Source organism: Equus przewalskii, chromosome 17, assembly GCF_037783145.1.
Source record: "Equus przewalskii isolate Varuska chromosome 17, EquPr2, whole genome shotgun sequence".
Lineage (NCBI taxonomy): Eukaryota > Metazoa > Chordata > Mammalia > Perissodactyla > Equidae > Equus > Equus przewalskii.
Genome location: NC_091847.1, coordinates 18,503,078 through 18,521,386, shown reverse-complemented (window position 1 = coordinate 18,521,386; position 18,309 = coordinate 18,503,078). Strand labels below are relative to the sequence as shown.

The 18,309-nt window shown below is 38.6% G+C and overlaps 1 protein-coding gene across 2 annotated transcripts in view; it reads left to right on the top strand.

The window, feature by feature from the left end:
* Positions 1-18,309, top strand: part of MAP3K19 (mitogen-activated protein kinase kinase kinase 19) — a 58,902-nt gene that overhangs the window by 10,818 nt on the left and 29,775 nt on the right. For both annotated transcript variants that reach the window (XR_011528712.1, XM_008531612.2), the window contains exons 3-7: positions 2,639-2,827; positions 4,824-4,978; positions 7,320-7,435; positions 9,592-9,704; positions 15,242-15,335. Coding sequence is in view for 1 of the 2 variants with exons in the window: in XM_008531612.2 (XP_008529834.2) it covers positions 2,639-2,827; positions 4,824-4,978; positions 7,320-7,435; positions 9,592-9,704; positions 15,242-15,335 (667 nt within the window). In the remaining variant the exon portion in view is untranslated. The remainder of the gene's footprint in view (positions 1-2,638; positions 2,828-4,823; positions 4,979-7,319; positions 7,436-9,591; positions 9,705-15,241; positions 15,336-18,309) is intronic.

Sequence of the window (18,309 nt, the reverse complement as noted above, 5' to 3'; positions counted from 1 at the left end):
GCCCTTCAGCTATCACTCCCTATACTTCCTCTCTCTCTCTGTCCTAGCCCTAAGCCATAGCCCTACTTTCTATATCTATAGATTTTCCTATTCTGGACTTTCATATGAATGGAATTACATACTATATGGTCTTTTGTGATTGGCTTCTCTCACGTAACATACTGTTTTCAAGGTTCATCCATGTTGTAGCATGTATGAGTACTTCATTTTTATAGCTGAATAACATTCCATTGTATGGATTACCACATTTTATTTATCCATTTGTCCATTGATGGAAATTTGGGTTATTTCCATGTTTCAGTTACTATGAATAATGATGCTATAAACATTTGTGTACAGGTCCTGGTGTGGTCATGTGTTTTCACTTCTCTTTCGTTCCACTCCTAGCATTTCTAAAAGTGGAATTGCTGCATCATATGCTAACTTTGTGTTTAATCATTTGAGGAACTAACAGACTGTTTTTCAAAGTGGCTGTGCCATTTACAGCAGTCTAAAGGGTTCTGATTTCTCCACATCCTTGCCAACACTTACTGGTATCTGACTTTCTGATTCTAATCACTGTAATGGGCTTCACACAAAGGTATTTGGAAATGGAGAAATCTATTAGAAGGCTATTGCATTGTTTCACGCAAGAGATTATGGTGGTCTGGGCTGCAGTGGCAGTAAGGAAGATAGATAAAGGTAGACTGAAGTCAGAAACCTTGGAGTTATCCTTGATTTCTGCCGCACCATCAGCTCTCACATCTAATCAGTTCTACCTCCTAAATGTTCCTGGATTATGCCATCAGCTGCTCCATTTCCTCTGCCACTTCCCTTGTTTGGTCATCATCATCTCTCCATGAGGCTACTGCAATAATCTCCTCATTGGTCTGTCTTCCACTCTTCCCCATATTAATCTATTGCAGCAGCCAGAGTGATTTTTAAAAATACTGATCATGGGGCTGGCCCGGTGGCACAGCAGTTAAGTTCGCACGTTCCACTTCGGCAACCAGGGGTTCGCCGGTTCAGATCCTGGGTGCAGACATGGCACTGCTCCGCAAGCCATGCTGTGGCAGGCGTCCCACACCTAAAGTAGAGGAAGATGGGCATGGATGTTAGCTTAGGGCCAGCCTTCCTCACCAAAAAGAGGAGGATTGGCAGCAGATGTTGGCTCAGGGCTAATCTTCCTCAAAATAAATAAATAAATAAAAATAAATAAAAATAAAAATAAAAATACGATCTGATCATGTCGTTTCCCCTTAAAATCTTTCACTGCCTCCCCATCATCCTGAAGATACAACTCTAATTCCTAAAAGAGGTGTAAGGCCTTTCAGGACTCAGCTACTTCTGACTTCTCCATCACATTTCCTACCCCTTCTTCCCCCATGCTGAGCTCTAGCCGTTCCCAATTCCTTCTAGAGCTTTGAGCGTTATTTGTCATCTTGTTCACTGTACTACTCAGTTCTATAACAAACATACCATAGCTAGGGTATCTTAAAAAACAGAAATTTATTTTTTCATAGTTTTGGAGGCTGGGAAGTCCAAGGTCGAGGTTCTGGCCAATTCGATTTCTGGTGTGAGCTCTCTTCTTGGGTTGCAGATGGCTGCCTTCTCCCTGTGTCCTCACTTGGCAGAGAGAGAGAGAGCAAGCTCTCTGGTGTCTCTTTTTATAATGACACTAATCCTATCAGATCAGGGCCGCATCTCGTTTAACCTTATATATAGCCTCATTTAACCTTAATTACTTCCTAGAGGCCTTCTCTCCTAATACAGTCACATTGTGAGGGCTTCAATATATGAATTTTGAGGAGACATAATTCAGTCCGTAGCATCCAAAGTTCTTTGTTCACACAACGCCCTTTGCTTGAAACAATCTTTCTCTCAGTCTTTGCCTAGTTAGGTGAAGCTCATCCCTCAGTTCTCAGCACAGACATCACTTTCTCCAAGAGGTCTTCCTAGACCCTCCAAGACAGCTTGGTAAGTTTCCTCTAAGTATCCTCCTCAGCCTGCTGTGTTTATTCCATCATTGCATTTATCACACTGTGTTGCAATTGCCTTTTTATCTGTCTCTGTTCCTCACTAGATTGTAAATGCCTTAAAGGCCGGTCACTTGTCTTGTTCATTGCTGGAGTCTCAGTACCATGGACAGTTCTCGACACTCATTGGTCGCTCAATCCACATTTGTTGAATAAGTTATCCCTTCACCATTTTGAATGGAGCTTATTCTCTCCCTAGAAATACTTGCAACATTCAACATTGAATTTTTGGGGTTTATATTCTAAATTATAGATGATACTAAGAGGACTTCAAAGTTTTATGTGAGTTTAGCATAAAATACTCACAAACATCTAGTTTAGAAATATGTATATATATATATGTGTGTGTGTATATATATATATATATATGTATGTATGTATGTATGTATGTATGTATGTATGTATATCCCCCAATCATCCACATCATGGAGGGTTTTGTTTTCAAAATTAAAAAAAAGGAGATAAAAGTCACATGTATCCAAATAAATCCTTTATTTTTATGCCCCTCTTATTCTCCTTTCCTATAACATAAATCAGAGCCACGTCTAAGTAAGTTTTCTACCCAGACCTGAAGATGCTGTTGGTACTCAAAAATGCTAAATAAGAATGTTGTGGTGTTGCAGGTTGTTGGATTTCTTCTGGAAAAGGGAGTAGACATCACCCTTTGCAATTACAACAATCAAACCGCAGTCCATGTGGCTAATTGTGATGTCCGAAGACAACTCTTGGCCATCAGTGGAATCCAGGCTCCCCAAAGGCAACTTCTACAAAGTTCATGGCAGGGTGATCTTGAGCAACTTCAACACTTGCTGGTCAGTTAAATCAATGTTTGTTTCTGTCTTTGGGTGGGTAGGTGGGTAGTAAAAAGGGCTACATATGACCCCTTTTAAAGAAAAATATGCTCTTTTCAAATGCAGTTCCAGAAAATTTCAGGCAGGAAATATGAGAAAAAACAGAATCAAACAGGACACTGGGGTGGAAAACAAGATAATAAAAGAACACAGCAGCAGCCTGTTTCTACCTTCCTCCAGCTGGATGCTAGAAGAAGTCACGCAGCACCCCCGGGAAATGATGTGCTCCCGGGATGCCCTGGAGAACCACTGTTAACTTGCTCAGAAGAGTTCCCTTGACATCGTTGCCATTTGTACAATTGCTGTTTAGATCCCCTTGGACCAGTTGCAGTTATTATCTTTATCCTGAAAAGGGAATCAGAGAGCCTATGCTTTGCGTAATATTTAGTTGTCACTAAAGGAGTTAGGAAGATACATTTTTTAAATGCTATCTTCTTAGGATATTGATCTTCTTGTTTAGATTTTCTACCCATTGATACTCTTTCCCAAAGTAACAAAACAAAAGTAGCAAAACCGTATGCATAGCCAAGGTCGTTAATTATTGGTGACCAGCCACTACCTACTCTTGGCATTTACCTTCAGAGATACTGTCAGATCACATGACCTTCCATCTGAAAGAAAATCATTTGCTGCTAGGAGACAGTTTCTTCCATTCCCTGATGGTGGAGACACAAACAGATAAAGAAAAAGTGCACCATGTTCTGGTCACCTAGAGTTCAAGGAAATATACAACAAAATCCAAAGGACTCTAAATTCTTTTGTTGTACTACACGATAGTCTAAAATTGCCATACATCACAAACTGAGGCTTAGAAATTTTTTGACAGACGCTTAATTTTATTTTAATGGTATTTGCAACAGTTGTTGTTGTAATCCAATGTCTTTTTTTCATAAACGTATTTTTCACCCCTACTGATTAGCAGCCAAGTTTCAAGAAAATGGTGCCTGTAACTGGATCCAGAGCTTAATCAACAGGTGCTGAATTAACGTGCTATTGCAAGACTATTCTCAGCTCAAAACTTTCATGTTGGTTCTGACTAATAATAAACATTGATATAATAGGTGGTTTCTTTTCAGAGACTGAAAAAAATATTAACTAATTAATTCCCACAGCACCCCTCTGAGGTAATATCATTAACTCTAGTTTGTCCCTGGAGAAACTGAGGTAGAGACACTGACTATATTGACATGGCATAGAGTGCAATAGAGGTGGAAATTAGAGAGTTACTTTGGTTTATAAAATAAACAATTTGGATAATTTGGCCTTCCAGTAGCTTTTCAGTTCTGAATTATCCAAATTAAATTTTACTTTTGTTAAAACAAAAAATAACATTTATATATCCACCCCCATTTGACTGTATAAATACTACAGTTAAATGAGCTGCCTTATTATTGTAAATCATTCATTCACTCCACAAATCTTTATTGAGCATGTGTCAAACGCTCTGCTCAGTGCTTTTCTTATTCTGTCTGCAATCACTAAAGCAACTCTGCAAGGAAGACTCTATTATTCCTACTTTACAGCTGAGGATTTAAGGTCAGTGAGGAGCGTTGCTGGATTTTGCAAATAAAAATACAGGACACTCAGTTAAATTAGAATTTAAGACAAATACCAAATACTTTTAAAATATAATTATGTCCCAAATAAAAATTATTCAATGTTTAACTGGGTATCCCTTATTTTATCAGGGTGATTTTATTACCTTTTAACCGTGTCCTTGATACAAACCTATCAGGGAGGCTGAATAACCAGCTTAAGGAGCTAAAATCCAAACCCAGGTCTGTCTGTCTCTCAGGCCTGTGTTCTTTCAGTTTATCAGCTCCTTCTCAGTATAGATATTGAGAAAGAATGTATTGAAGTTAAAATGAGAATTCAGCCAAGCAATGAAAAGGCAGAGATTAGTATAAATAGCTATGCAGTAAAACCATAACAGAAACAAAGTTTTGTGTTTTGAAAGGCATCTGAAGAGTTCCTGGATATAAATTTCCCAAACCAGCATGGCTTGACCCCTCTGATGCTGGCTGTGAGAGATGTGGACCTGTTTGAGAGCCTTGATATGTTAACAGTTTACAGGCCTGCAGAGGTTCTGTCTGAGCTCCTCAGGCATCGCGCGTGAGTACGAGTGACTAGTTGGCACCAGTGGAAGGGTGTCTATGCCATTGTTGTTACAGAAGTCATTTGTAAACCTAGACATATAGATTGCTTTTTTATTATGTATATTAAATGCACATGCACGTTCATAAACAGGACTTCGCTGTTGCAAAGTGATATACAGATGTTAGATGTTGCTATCTCTTATTCTTATGACATTGGCCCTTTGTTTTATTTGCTTACATACTTATTCTTTTGGTAGTTACTTGGAATGTTAAATAATTCTTGAGTATGCAGCTCCCTACACCTAAGATGTTACTAATTATTTCAGAAAGCATTGTCAATTATCAAAAGCAATTTATAGTAGTGATTTCCAGTTAACTAAAAACCACTATATGCCAACATGCTCTTTTAGAAGAGGGGGAAGTAAACAAATAATTTTTTTTTTCTGAGGAAGATTTGCCCTGACCTAACATCTGTTGCCAATCCTCCTTCCCACCTTTTTAACTTTTCTTTTTTCTTTTTTAACTTGAGGAAGATTAGCACTGAGCTAACATCTGTGCCAATCTTCCTCTATTTTGTATGTGGGTTGCTACCACAGTATGGCTGATGAGTGGTGTAGGTCCGTGCCCAGCATCTGAACCTGCAAACCTGGGCCACTGAAGCAGAGCACATCAAACTTAACCACTACACCACAGAGCTGCCCCTTAGCTTTTTTTTAATAGTTGGGTTAAAGTATGCACTTTTTTTTTGGTGAGTAAGATTTGCCCTGAGCTAACATCTGTTGCCAATCTTCCTCTTTTATTTTTTCTCCCCAAAGTCCCAGTACATAGTTGCCTATCCTAGTTGTAGGTCATTCTAGTTCTTCTATGTGGGATGCCACCACAGCACGGCCTGATGAGCATTGTTTAGGTCCATGCCCAGGATCTGAACCAACAAACCCCCTGGCCTCCAAAGCAGAGTGCATGAACTTAACCAGCTGGCCACAGGGCCAGCCCATAATCATAGGGTTAATAAGCCATCTCTCATGTTAGAATTGCAGTTTCTTAGTGCTCTTTGTTACCTAGATATCTTGTTATCAAATAAGAACAGATAGGCCAAGCTCTTTCTCAGTATTTCATGTGAATTTTGTTTTGGAAAAAAAAGAAAGAGGGATCTTCAAGAACAAAATTATAGTCAAGAAAGTGAAGATGGAAGTTTGATGCTACCTCAGACTTTAGTGTTGAGAAACAGCTGAGAGATTGTTCAAAGTGAAAATTACTGGACACCACCCCAGAGATGGTGTTAAGTATGGCAGGAGTGGGGCCCAGAATACAGGAAATCAAATAACGCCACATGGAGAAACTCTCATCAAGGCAGACGAGCAAACTGAGGTCTCAACTAGTTAAGTGACTTGCTAACGGCCACATATCAAGGTAGTGGCAGTCCCCTGATTCTTGGTCCTATGCTATTTCTTTTGAATCGTGACCTTTGATGAAGAAAAGCCATAAGAGAATTTTGTTGCGGATCGTAAAACATTACTCAGTTCCATAGCAACAAAGAGATTCAAATTCAAAGGTTTTAGGTCAGAGACCATGATCAGCTGACTCCTTGACACTGACTGTGACTAGTGAAGCAAGTTTTATCATTGTTTCCCTGACCATGACCTGTTAATAGTATTCTCATCATTCACCCTCTGGATCTCTGTGAGCTGATGTCTAGTCCTAGGATGCACTACAGCATAGAGAGGATATTCATGCTGTTGTAAGGAGCCCTAAGATCAGCCAGTTGGGTTTAACAACCACAGGATAAGGCAAAGAGGAATGAAAAGATCACTCAAACAGAGATTTTAGGACGAGATTGCTCTATTCAACCAAGACCCTGTGAAATGAGCATATGAGCTTAATTTTAAAGAGAGATTCTATGCCATTCTACTATATTAAATGGTAAAAGAGCTAGCTGTTAACATTAGAAAAAAGAAATATCAAGAAATTAAAGCAGTTAGCTAAATTATTGGAAAGAAAAAAACTAATCAATCAGCTATTTGTGATAAGACAACAGTTTATCAAGATGTTTCATCTTTACCTGATGTATGCATCTTTAAAGAATTATGAAAATTTTGTTTAAAGTTGGAAATTTTCTGCAAATGTTAGAACATCTTTAGAATGGGAGTGTGAATAAGATATACAGCACATTCCTTTGATTTAAGAGTCTTGAAAACTTGTCACTCTCTCTCTCATACATTTTGAAGTCATTATTTTTATCCCCAGACCACATAAGATGACTTTTATTTATTTGATGTCAATGTTTTTCCTCTCATATTGGTTTTCTTTTTCAACAGATTTAACTAAATAATCTTTAATGTTGATTCTATTCTTCCTAGAGATCCTAAACTCTGTGATTTTAGTGGAAAATCAGCAATACACTATGTGTCACAAATAGAGAGTTTTAGGAAACAGCAGTTATTGGACATTCTAATGAATTGTATGCCAAAACCAGGTAAATATTTCTATTCCCCTTTCAAAGTTCCCCAACTATAAAAACTCTGTTAGAAATCTTTCTTCTTCTACATGTATCTGATAAATCCATTTAAAGAAATCAAGCCAACAACTGTTTATTGCACAGTGACTCTGGACAAGGCCTATGGCTAGGTGTTCTGAGGGATGCCAAGAGGTCTAAGACATGGCCCAGATTTTTGCAAGTGCTCAATATGGTCAGGAACACATCACATAAGTCAGAGGAGAAAGAGCTTGTTGTGGACTTGAAAGGGAAAGAGGGACTTCTGGTCATTTTCGAATGTTGGACAAGATATAAAAGGAAGGGGAAAAGAGAGAAGTTTTGATGTAGATGGAGAGAAAGAGTCTGAGCAAAGACATAGGAACAGCCTCAGAGAAAAGTGTAATGAAAAAAGTGCCTCTGAGTAATGTGTGACTTTGTGAAAGCTGCTTGACTGTATTGTTTGACTGGCTTTTATTTGAAGTTTCCGGGAAAAGAGCAAGGCCGTACACAAGAAGCTTTCATGAAGAGATGAACCTCAATCTAGTTCTTGAAAAACAATGGGATTTGACTTTATGGAGCAGAGGTACCATACTGTAAGTGCGCATGGTTTACCCGAGGGGCAAACAGGAGACTAGAACCAAAAGTTCATGTCAGGGAAAAGGAACACATAAGATCAGATACATAAAGAAACTGGGTCCACTGAGGACCCATTAAATGCCAAACTGAAGGACATGATTTTTTTTTCAACAAAACTGAGTCCCTAAAGAATTTTCAGCCAGGGAATGATGAAAGCCATATTTTAGGAAAATTAACCTATTCTTATTGTGTAGAATGGATTCAAAGGAAGAGACTCATGGCAGGGAGCTCTATCAAGAAACTATAGAAGTGCCCAAGAGTGTGGTGATGAGCACCAGAAAAAGAGCACTTGGGCATGGGGTGGTAGTGGGCCTGGAAGGTGATGTGCATGGTGAGTCAAAGAGATGTTGTGAAAGGAGAGTTCACAGAGCTTGGTGATGTACAGTCGGCAGAGGAGACACACAGTCAAAAGTTGAGAGAGTTGAGTCAAACGTGATTCCAAAGTTCCAGCCCTGAGAAGTAGGGGAAGGAAATATAATCAACAAAATAGGAGAACACTCTGGTTTGGTGAGGATATTGAAGGTGATGAGCTCTAAAACATTGCATTTGATGGAACCTTGGGACTTTCAAGTAACAATTTTATGTAGGACAGGACTTGTGAGGATTTGTGGAAGAGGATGGGTCGATATGCTAGTTTGGGAGTTCTCTACAAAAAGGAGATTGTGATGACCTGAGAGTGGGTAAGATCATTGAAGGATTGATGATGGTGAGAAAATTATAGGGGGCTGAGCCAAGGAGGTGCTCCCACAGTTAGAGAGTGGTGTGCACAGAGGCACTTGCAGAGTGAGAGAGGGAGGAGGAGAATTGGGAGAGAGTTGCATGAAGGATGGAGTGGGAAACAGTGTCAAATTGGAAAAGAGGTTACAAAGCAGATGTGGGAAGGAAGAGAGAAGTTTCAATGGCAGGACAGAGACAGAAGATAGATAGCAGAGTAAAGAAGGAAAATATAGTGAGGAAATGGAGAGTCTGAGTAAAGATCATTTGTCCAATTTTGTTTCAGTTACAAGATAGATGGAAGAACCATTGGAAGAGGAAGAAGTTTTCGTCAAAGAGCCCATGCTTATTTGAAGAATCAGGATAGCAAGGGGGGATTGCATATGAGAGCAAGGCCCCTGAGAACCACCTGAGAGTTCACTGTTTGGTGTTCAGAACTCTGTCAATTTAATGTGGCTTCAAGTGCTAGACAGGAAGTGTGCTTGGAGTAGCTGAGTGCTTTTATCTTTGGTAACTAGAGCAAAAGTAATTTCCAGCCTGTAGTCGGGGATTTCACTGAGCAACTTTGCCTGACTTTTTTTTTCTTAAACAAACAAACAAAAACCCATCTGTTCTGTGGACTCTTGTCCTTACATCTTTTCCTGTGAAAATTATCTCCTGAAGTTTCGTCAGGATCCCAGACCACTATTTCAGGAAATCATTGACAAAATGGAACTGATTTTAGAACCTAGAGTTCTATCTTCCTGTGAAATTAGTGAAAATTGCTGGAGTCTTATCAAAACACGTTATTATGTTTCTTTTGGCAGAAAGACATGCTGAATCATTGCTTGACATTTGTCATGATACAAACTCTTCAACTGATACGATGACAGTGACTAAAAACCAAAACATAACCTTACAAAGTATAAGCGGCAGCGAGGTAAGGTGCTATCTTTAAAGCAACAAACTAACAAAAAATGGATAACCCACCCCATCTCCTACTTCCTTTGTTTTGCTTGAATGTTTTAGAATGAGTACATATTACAATGATATTTTTAAATGTAATCGTGAAGAAATTTAAAGCACAATTGATAAGACAGGTTCAATCTCAGAGCAGTGATTAGCTAGTCAGCCCTGAGACTCATGCATTGTGTATGTGTGTCTGCGTGTGTGTATCTAATACCACAGAATATTGTTGCAGTTGAATTCATACTAAATAATAAAATGCAACTTCTCTTTATGTAAGTTAGTGTGCAAAAGGAGAAGATCTTAATCTGATCATGTCAAATCCATCACAGGGTACCACAAAGGAGGTGCCTTCTTGGTCCTGGTTGTCCCCCCCGACCCATGATGAATGACTCCACAAAAAGTCCTTCATGTTACAGTAACGGAACTAGTAACAAATATTGTGATCCACAGAAAACTGTGGAATGATATCCAAGACACCACAAACTGATAACACTGATTGCCTACAGTGAGAGAATTGGAGATGAATTTTGCACTGTGTACTTACTTTTGAATTTTTATAAAAATTAACATAGCCCAAACAGTTAAAAAGATTACTATTCATATTTTATTGGTAAGGAAAAACGTGGCCACAAATTGTTTATTTTTAAAAGTTAATGAGATATGGATATAATATTTATAAACAACAGTGGGGACTTTTGGAGAGGGTGGAGTAAAGAACTTTCAGTCCTTTTCTCCTTCCAAAAATCATCCCAAAACAACAAAGAAAACAAAAAACAAAAATTTAATTTTTAAAACTTTTTGTTTTGAAATGATTATAGATTCACAAGAATTTGTAAAAATAGTACAGAGAGGTCCTGTGTAACCTTCTCCAGCTTCCCGCAGTGGGAACTATCATCATAACTACAGGAGACTGTCAAAACTGCGGAGTTGACATTGACACAACACAATTAACTAGACTGCAGACCTTGCTCAGATTTTACTGGTTTTTGCATGCGTTCCTTTTTCTTTCTTTCTTCTGTTTGTGTGTGTCTGTGTGTACAGCTCTGTGACATTTTATCCCCTGAATCACCACAATTAAGACACAGAACTGTTCTGTCACCACAAAGGAGTCCCCTCCTGCTACCCCACCCTCCCCATTTCCTTAACCCTTGGCACCCACTGATCCATTCTGCGTCTCTATAATGTTGTCATTTTGAGAATGCCGTGTAAATGGAATTATCATACATGTAAACTTTTGAGATTGGCTTTTTCCACTCAGCATAATGCTCGAGATAGATCCAAGTCAATGTGTATATCAATGGTTTCTTTATATTGCTAACTGCTATTCTATTACAATTATATTTTGTTCCACAGTTTATTTAGCCATTCACCTGTCAAAAGATGTTTGGGTTGTTTCCAGTTTGGGGCTATTACAAATAAAGCTACTAGGAACACCCGTGGCCAGATTTTTGTACGAACTTACACTTTCATTTCTCTAGCATACAGACCCAGGAGTCCAGAGTCATATGGTAAATGTATGTTTAACTTTTTAAAAAATTGCCCAACAGTTTTCCAGAGTGGCTCTACCATTTTATATTCTCACCAGCAATGAATGAGAAATCCAGTTTCTCTACATTCTTGCCATCATTTGGTACTGTCAGTAATTTTTATTTTAACCATTCTAATAGATATATGGTGGTATCTCAATGTGGTTTTAATTTGCATTTCCTTAATGACTAACGTTAAAATTTTTTTTGTTTATTCACCATCAGCATAAATTGTTTGTTCAAGTACTTTGTCCGTTTTCTGATTGGATTGCTTATTTTCTTAATGTTGGGTTTAGAGAATTCTTAATATATTCTGGATATGTGATTTGCAATTGGCATCTAGTGGGTAGAAGCCAGGGATGCTGATAAACATCCTACAAAGGACAGGATAGGCCCTCCACAGCAAAGAACTATCTAGCCCCAAATGTCGACAGTGCTGAGGCTGAGAAACCCTGCTATCTTTACAGTGAGTGTCGTGGATTAGAAATTGACAAACAAAAACATATTTACTTTTTATTTTTTATGGTATGTTTGATCAGTTTTCTTTTTAAAAGGACTAAAAAATCCCATCATATTACTACATTTTTTCCATGCAACTTTAAAACATTTTTTGACCTTTCACTCTATATTTTTCTTATTATGGTTGAAATAACTTTGGACTCATTTCTGAGGGAGAAACAGACTCTGACTATTCAACTTGCCTTTTGTTCCTTAGTGCTATCTCTAGGGTTTAAATTGCAAAACCCAAGGTTATCCTCCACTTCTTTTCTTTGAATGAAAGCTCGCTTTTCTTTTTGGTTGTCTGCAATCGGTGTTTATAGTTTACAAATATAAGCAGCTGCCTTGCTTGTAGGATTGCTCCTGAGAGGTTCTTTATAGCCTCTCCCAATGCTTTTTCATTTAAGGAGAATCTTTTTTGCAAATTTAATTATGTATGATTACGATGGCTTTTTTCTCTCCTCTGTGTTTGGCATTCTGTTTGCAGATCAGAATGCCCGGCTCCACTTCTCGTCTATTGTCACCTCCCGCCTTATTGTCAATAGTTTATGAAATCCGTCTGTGTTTGGGATATGCTGTTCTAATATTTTCTCTCCGTCACTCATGACTGAGTGTCATTATTTCAATTCTCCTCCTTGTGGCACCCAAGCACGCCTTAAAGTCTTTCATATTTAGCATTCTAAAAGAAATTGGAAAATTCTGGGCTGTTTCTGTTTAGCATCTTCATTTCCATGATAACCTTCAAAGCAGATATTATTCTTTACATCCTTTTTGTTTGTAATGCTTATGTTTTTTCAATCTAGTCTATGGAAGAAATTTTTGTCAGACATTTGTCAGTCTCACACATCTTTTGTTTTTTCCTGTGCAAAACTTATAAATTAGGTTTAAGTATCCTTTCTCTTAATTTTGCTTATTGTTATTCTTTTCTTTCTGGTTCTTGTTGAGATTCTCTATTTTAAACTTTTCACAGTAGCAGGAAAGCAAGGTGGTTAAGAGTTCTGGAACCAGACTTCAGAGTCTGTGTGTGAATCCTGGCTCTCTGTGAATCCTGGCTAGCTATGTGACCTTGGGTAAATTACTTAACTTCTCTGGGCCTCGTGTGTAAAAAGAAGACATTAATTCCTACTTTTAGCGTTGTTTTGAGGATTAAATTAGGTAGCATATATAAGGTGCGTGGAACAGTCTCTGGCACTATACATGTAAATGCTAGCCATCATTATGGATTTTGTAGATAGGTGCCCATACTCTGTGTCTTCTAACTTTTCCTGAAGGACCGACTAATAAATGAACTGAGCAGTTGAGGCTGACCACAGGCAATTAACCAACATAGAAACCTGAGGTGAGAAACAGTTATGTCTTTAACACTTCCAAATGAGGGCTGCTATTTTCCAAAGTTTAGCATAAAAAGTTCATGGAATCCCTGTAATTACATGAAATAGTAGAAGTCTACTTGGAGGTCCCATGGAGTATTCTAGACTAAGGATCTGAACCAAAACTATATATATATATACTAAAAAGAAAAATTCAATGGTCAATAAGCATCTGAAACTATCTCCAACTTTTCTACTAATCGAAGTATGCACATTCCAACCACAACAAGATGACCAATTCCATATATTACGTTACTAAAAATGAAGTGCTGGAGGGAGAAGGTGTAGTGGAACACGCTCATGTGCTACTGGTAGAATGCAAGTTGTAAGTGTAAACTTTACTTTTAAAGCTGTGTGTGTAAAGCACACTTACAATTTTTCATACTCTTTGGGTCAATAATTCCATATCTAGGAATCTATTCTAAAGACATAATGCATAATTGCAAAGATGTTCACGACACTTTGTGTAACAATGAAGAATTAGAAACTGTCTAATAAGCATTATGGCACTTACCTTGTAAGACTCATGGGGCTCAGCAAATACTGTTAGGACCCTCTCACAGATATTTGTAGAGGGAAGGAAATTTAAAATTCCATTAAAATGATGTTTGCTTAGTCAATTGCTATGTAACTTATACTCCAATGAAAAGGCCAGATACAAAATCATATGATGCAACTATATCTTTTAAATACTTAGGAAGAAGACAAAGAAATATGATTTCTTTGTTAACAATGTTTGCTTTTTATTTGTAGGATTATAGGTGATTTTCTTCTCTGCTTTTTTAAAAATACTTTTTCGTATTTCCATACAGTCTTAAAAGGGTAACCCTCCCCCCTTTTGTAATTGGATGAGAGGGAAAAGAAATTTGTCAGATATTGGTAGAAGTTTTTAAATGCAGAGCAGGATAAGCAGTGAAATGGACAACAGTCTAGGGTCAGGTGAGCCATCCAGTCCTGCCCTCTGCCGCTGACAACCAGGACTGAGTAGGGCACCTAACCTTTGCCCGGAGGCAGAAAATGCTTTAAAAAGTACATCCTGCTGCATAAAAGTAAGGTACGACAACTGAGTTACTATGACTGAATGCCTGAAGTATTTTAAGGGCAGTATAAATGGAGGGTTTTTATTTTGGTTATTTTTTGTAATAAGTAAAATGAGCAAAGTGAAAAAGAAAAGATTCCCAAGCTCCCTTGGGAATTAATGAATGCAATATCAGAGTCTTTGTGATAAAGACTGCCTGCTTGTCTGACAGGCATCTGCATTTAGGGCAAAGACTTTTTTTATTTGACACTCTTCTTAAATAGGTGGTTCATCCAGATCATAGACGCCAGAGAGCTAATCGTAATGTCCAGGTTGCGATGGGATGTTTTAACTACTGCTCGCATTTATCACTGTTCCAGACGTCCAAAAGGGCAAAATCATTAGCAGCAACTTCTAATGAAGGAAACTATCAACAACAATGAACTCTAATGAGAAAATCTTTCTTCTTTAGAGAGTTTGGAGTAGTTTTTATAAGTTGAGTTGGTTTTCAATGATGTTTCCCAGCATAATGATTATTTTCTAGAGGGTAAAAAAGAAGTTTGAGAGTTTGTGTGCCATGATTAGATCAGAAAGCTGTCAGAGTGAGAACTTTAATCAGGTTTGCTGTCTCCTTTCAGTCAAGGGTTCTATCTGAGGCTTCCATACGGGGCAGGGATTTCCACCCTCCGCATTTGTAAATGATGCTCCAGGAAGGCATTATGGAAAAGATCATGTTCCTTTGGGGTTGTTCACTGTGACTGTGGCCAAAGGATTCTTTCCAGTTACCCACCCAGATGGAATTTGTGGCAGCTTAGCAGCCTGGATGCTGACATGATAAAGCATAAAATATTGAATTTCTGAGTGTCTATGTGATTTCAGCTTTGATCTTTGTTTTTGATTATGCAATTAATCACGTCCACGTCTGTCTGAGCCTGGTGCTCCAGGAACAGATACTTCCCCATTATTTTAGCCCTAAATACTTTATCCCATTTAAAAGGAATTCACAGTGTGAAATTTTAGCCTAGAAAAATCAACATTCAGTCTGCCAACAAAGTAGTACATCGAATAACTGAGTCTCCATTTTATGATATTTCAGGAGTTTGAGCAAGACGATGACTGCGGTCATTCCATATTGGTTAGTGAAGGAGAGCCAAGTGCTGATGGACAAGACCCAAGACCCAGGACGGAAGGTATCTGGCCTCTGTCCTTGATGTGTTTACAAAAATAACTTTGATTATTTGGATTTCCCCCCTAATTTCAGTAGCACTCAGTGTAGACCTTTGAAAATACATAAAAGCACATGGGAAAGAAAACTCACTCGTATTCATAGCCTTTTGTCCGTGTTTGAATCTGTGAGTCTTGGCAACTTGCCCCTGCCCAAACGGGCATCCCTCTGCCGGCTCTTCTCTTTGTTTCACCCTATTCTAGCTCAGCCAGCCATTCTCTGCCCCTTTCCTTTTTATTTGATAATATCTTTCCCCCATCTCTTTCCTCTCAGAATCTTCCATCAGCCCCAGGGGTCTGTTCCCTTCCAGAGCCAGGCATTTGTCCATTAGCTGTGGTCCCAGAGCTCCTCCCTTGAGGAGAAGATGGGGGACTGAACAAGGCACTAAAGCCCCAAGTCTCAGTCTTTCATTCTACGAGGCCATAAGTCTGGAACTTTCCAGAACAACACTCATTCCAAATATGTTATCCTGTCGTACCCATAAGTGTCCTTGCATTTAACAGACCACAAGGTATTTGCAGATTCTTGCTTCAGAAAATAGCTGCCACACCTATCACATTTGTTGATCATCTGTTCACCTATAAACTTTAGGTTAAACATTTATTTGAACTGCTCCAGTTTCTCTCTGGCAATTTTCTGACACCAGGGAAGCTGCCCTCTTGGTTGTCTGTTTCCCCTCATCCCTGTGAAGCTCCCTGAAGGCTGCAGCGCTGTCGTAGCCGCAGTCTCCCGTGGCCTCTTGTGCGATGCCGCCCTCTCCTGGGGAGCCTCCTGCCTTTCGCAGACTCACTCAGAACCTCCTTTCCCCAGGCTGAGGGCAAAGAATGATTTCCTAACATTTGAAATGAGTAACACCATGAACACCGAACCTAATCAAAATAAACAAATCTTGGTCCTCTTCCCAACAGTCCTTGCAGTCTGCCTTTGACTTTCAAAGACCTCAAAGCTGAGTTCTCAGAAGCCCAATCGCGTCCCAAGAACCTTCCAAGAGGTTAAAGAAAGAGTTTGTTCTGCTCAATTTGGAGATGACTTGCCACTTGAGGAGCTAGTAATTCTTTTTAAATCTATTTGTGATATTTTTGGTTTTCACATAGGAGCCGTAAGACTTACGCAGCATCTCCACTAAGCTCTTGCCGTTTTAAGCTTTAATAACTGGAGTTACATATTTGAAAGAAGCAATTATTTTTCTGATAAAGTTTCCTCTCACAGTTGAGAGTCTTCAGCTCAGCGAGTTACTCTTTCAGTCATAAAGTCTGAAATAAAAATATTTAGGGCATTATTATGCATTGTATTCATCTTAAATGTCAGTAAATCTCTTTAAATCCCATTTACATGTTTCTAACATAGTCCAAGTCGTTAATGTTTAAAGTGCTTGTGTTCTTTATGAAGACTTTATGCATATACTGTGCGACTATTTGTTGTGGATATACACATTTGATCATTCAGTTTATATCTGTTTTTCCAGTGTGTTATTATTCTATTGAACAAGGAGCACCACTAACTAATATATATACACACATATATATGTTAAATACAAACATATTATATACATATATATACATATGTATATATACGTATATTCCATAACGTTTGGATCTCTCTCCAGAAGTTAGCTAAGTGCTCCTGCAGCCTGCGTTTGCTTTTTTATGGGCTTTTATGGATGGTAATGTGTAAAATACAATTTACAGACCAATCAAAAATTCCTCGTCCTTTTCCTTAGTATAAAAATCTTCTTACATTCCCCAATCAGCTATTTTCACAGAACACAGATGAAAACCTTGTAGACTGAAAATTGAGCACGTAAAATTACTCTTTTCAGTGGCTGGCCCTGTGGTGCAGTGGTTAAGTTCTCATGTTCCTCTTTGGTGGCCTGGTGTTCACTGGTTTGGACCCTGGGTACGGACCTAGCACTGCTTGTCAAGCCATGCTGTGGCAGGTGTCCCACATATAAAGTAGAGGAAGATGGGCAGGATGTTAGCTCAGGGCCCGTCTTCCTCAGCAAAAGAGAGGAGGATTGGTGGCAGATGATAGCTCAGGGCTAATCTTCTTCTCAAAAAAATTACTCTTTTTGTGAGTGAATAAGAACCTATTTCCTGAAATTACTGGGCTAAAAGAAACTTTTTAAATACAATGTATATCCATCAGGATTGTTAGTTGCAAATAACAGAGTCTACCCTAGTTGGATTAAAAAGGAAGGAAGTTTTAAAAGGTATTAAAAAGTTCACAGGCCATTGAAAAACCAAAAGAGAGGAACCGAACTCTAGACTGTCAGGAAGAATTCTTTTAACTACATCTCAAAACTGGCCTCCAGTCACCCCCAAATTGTGCTGTTTCTGCCACAACCAGGGAGCTGCTCCCACATCAGCCTTTGACCCCCTCCCTCTGCTGACACCCACATCAGCAAAAATGATGCCTATACCTTATCTTTTCTCTTGTACCTCACGTGAATCTGTCTCTCAAGTTAGCTTTCTGAACTCCAGTGGCAAAGGAGGCTGGAAAATGTAATTTTAAAACATCCTGTGTTGAGATTCACAGTTTAGGAAATTATCAAAATTTGGAGAGAGTATCAAAATATTTTGAACCTCGACGCCCATCAATTTAAACAGGACAAGTAGCAGACACAGCAAAAGAAGAGTTTTCGGGGGAAAATGATTTTTCTTCATTGAATGAATTAGGCTGGGCCAATTTTAAGTTTTCATTTTCCTAATGGTTTTAACATTAACAAGTTACTGATCATTTTCTGACTTTCATGAATGTCATTTTCACCTCTTCTGAGAAGAAATTATGTTTCTGACTCTGTTTAAATGTTGGCTTTTAGTTTCTCCCCACTGTAACATTGTCTGGTGGGGTTAATTTGTACCTCCTGATGTGGAAAGATACACTCAGACAGGAGCAAGCGTTTTATTTTTACATGTGACAATAGATTATTTTTCCTGGCC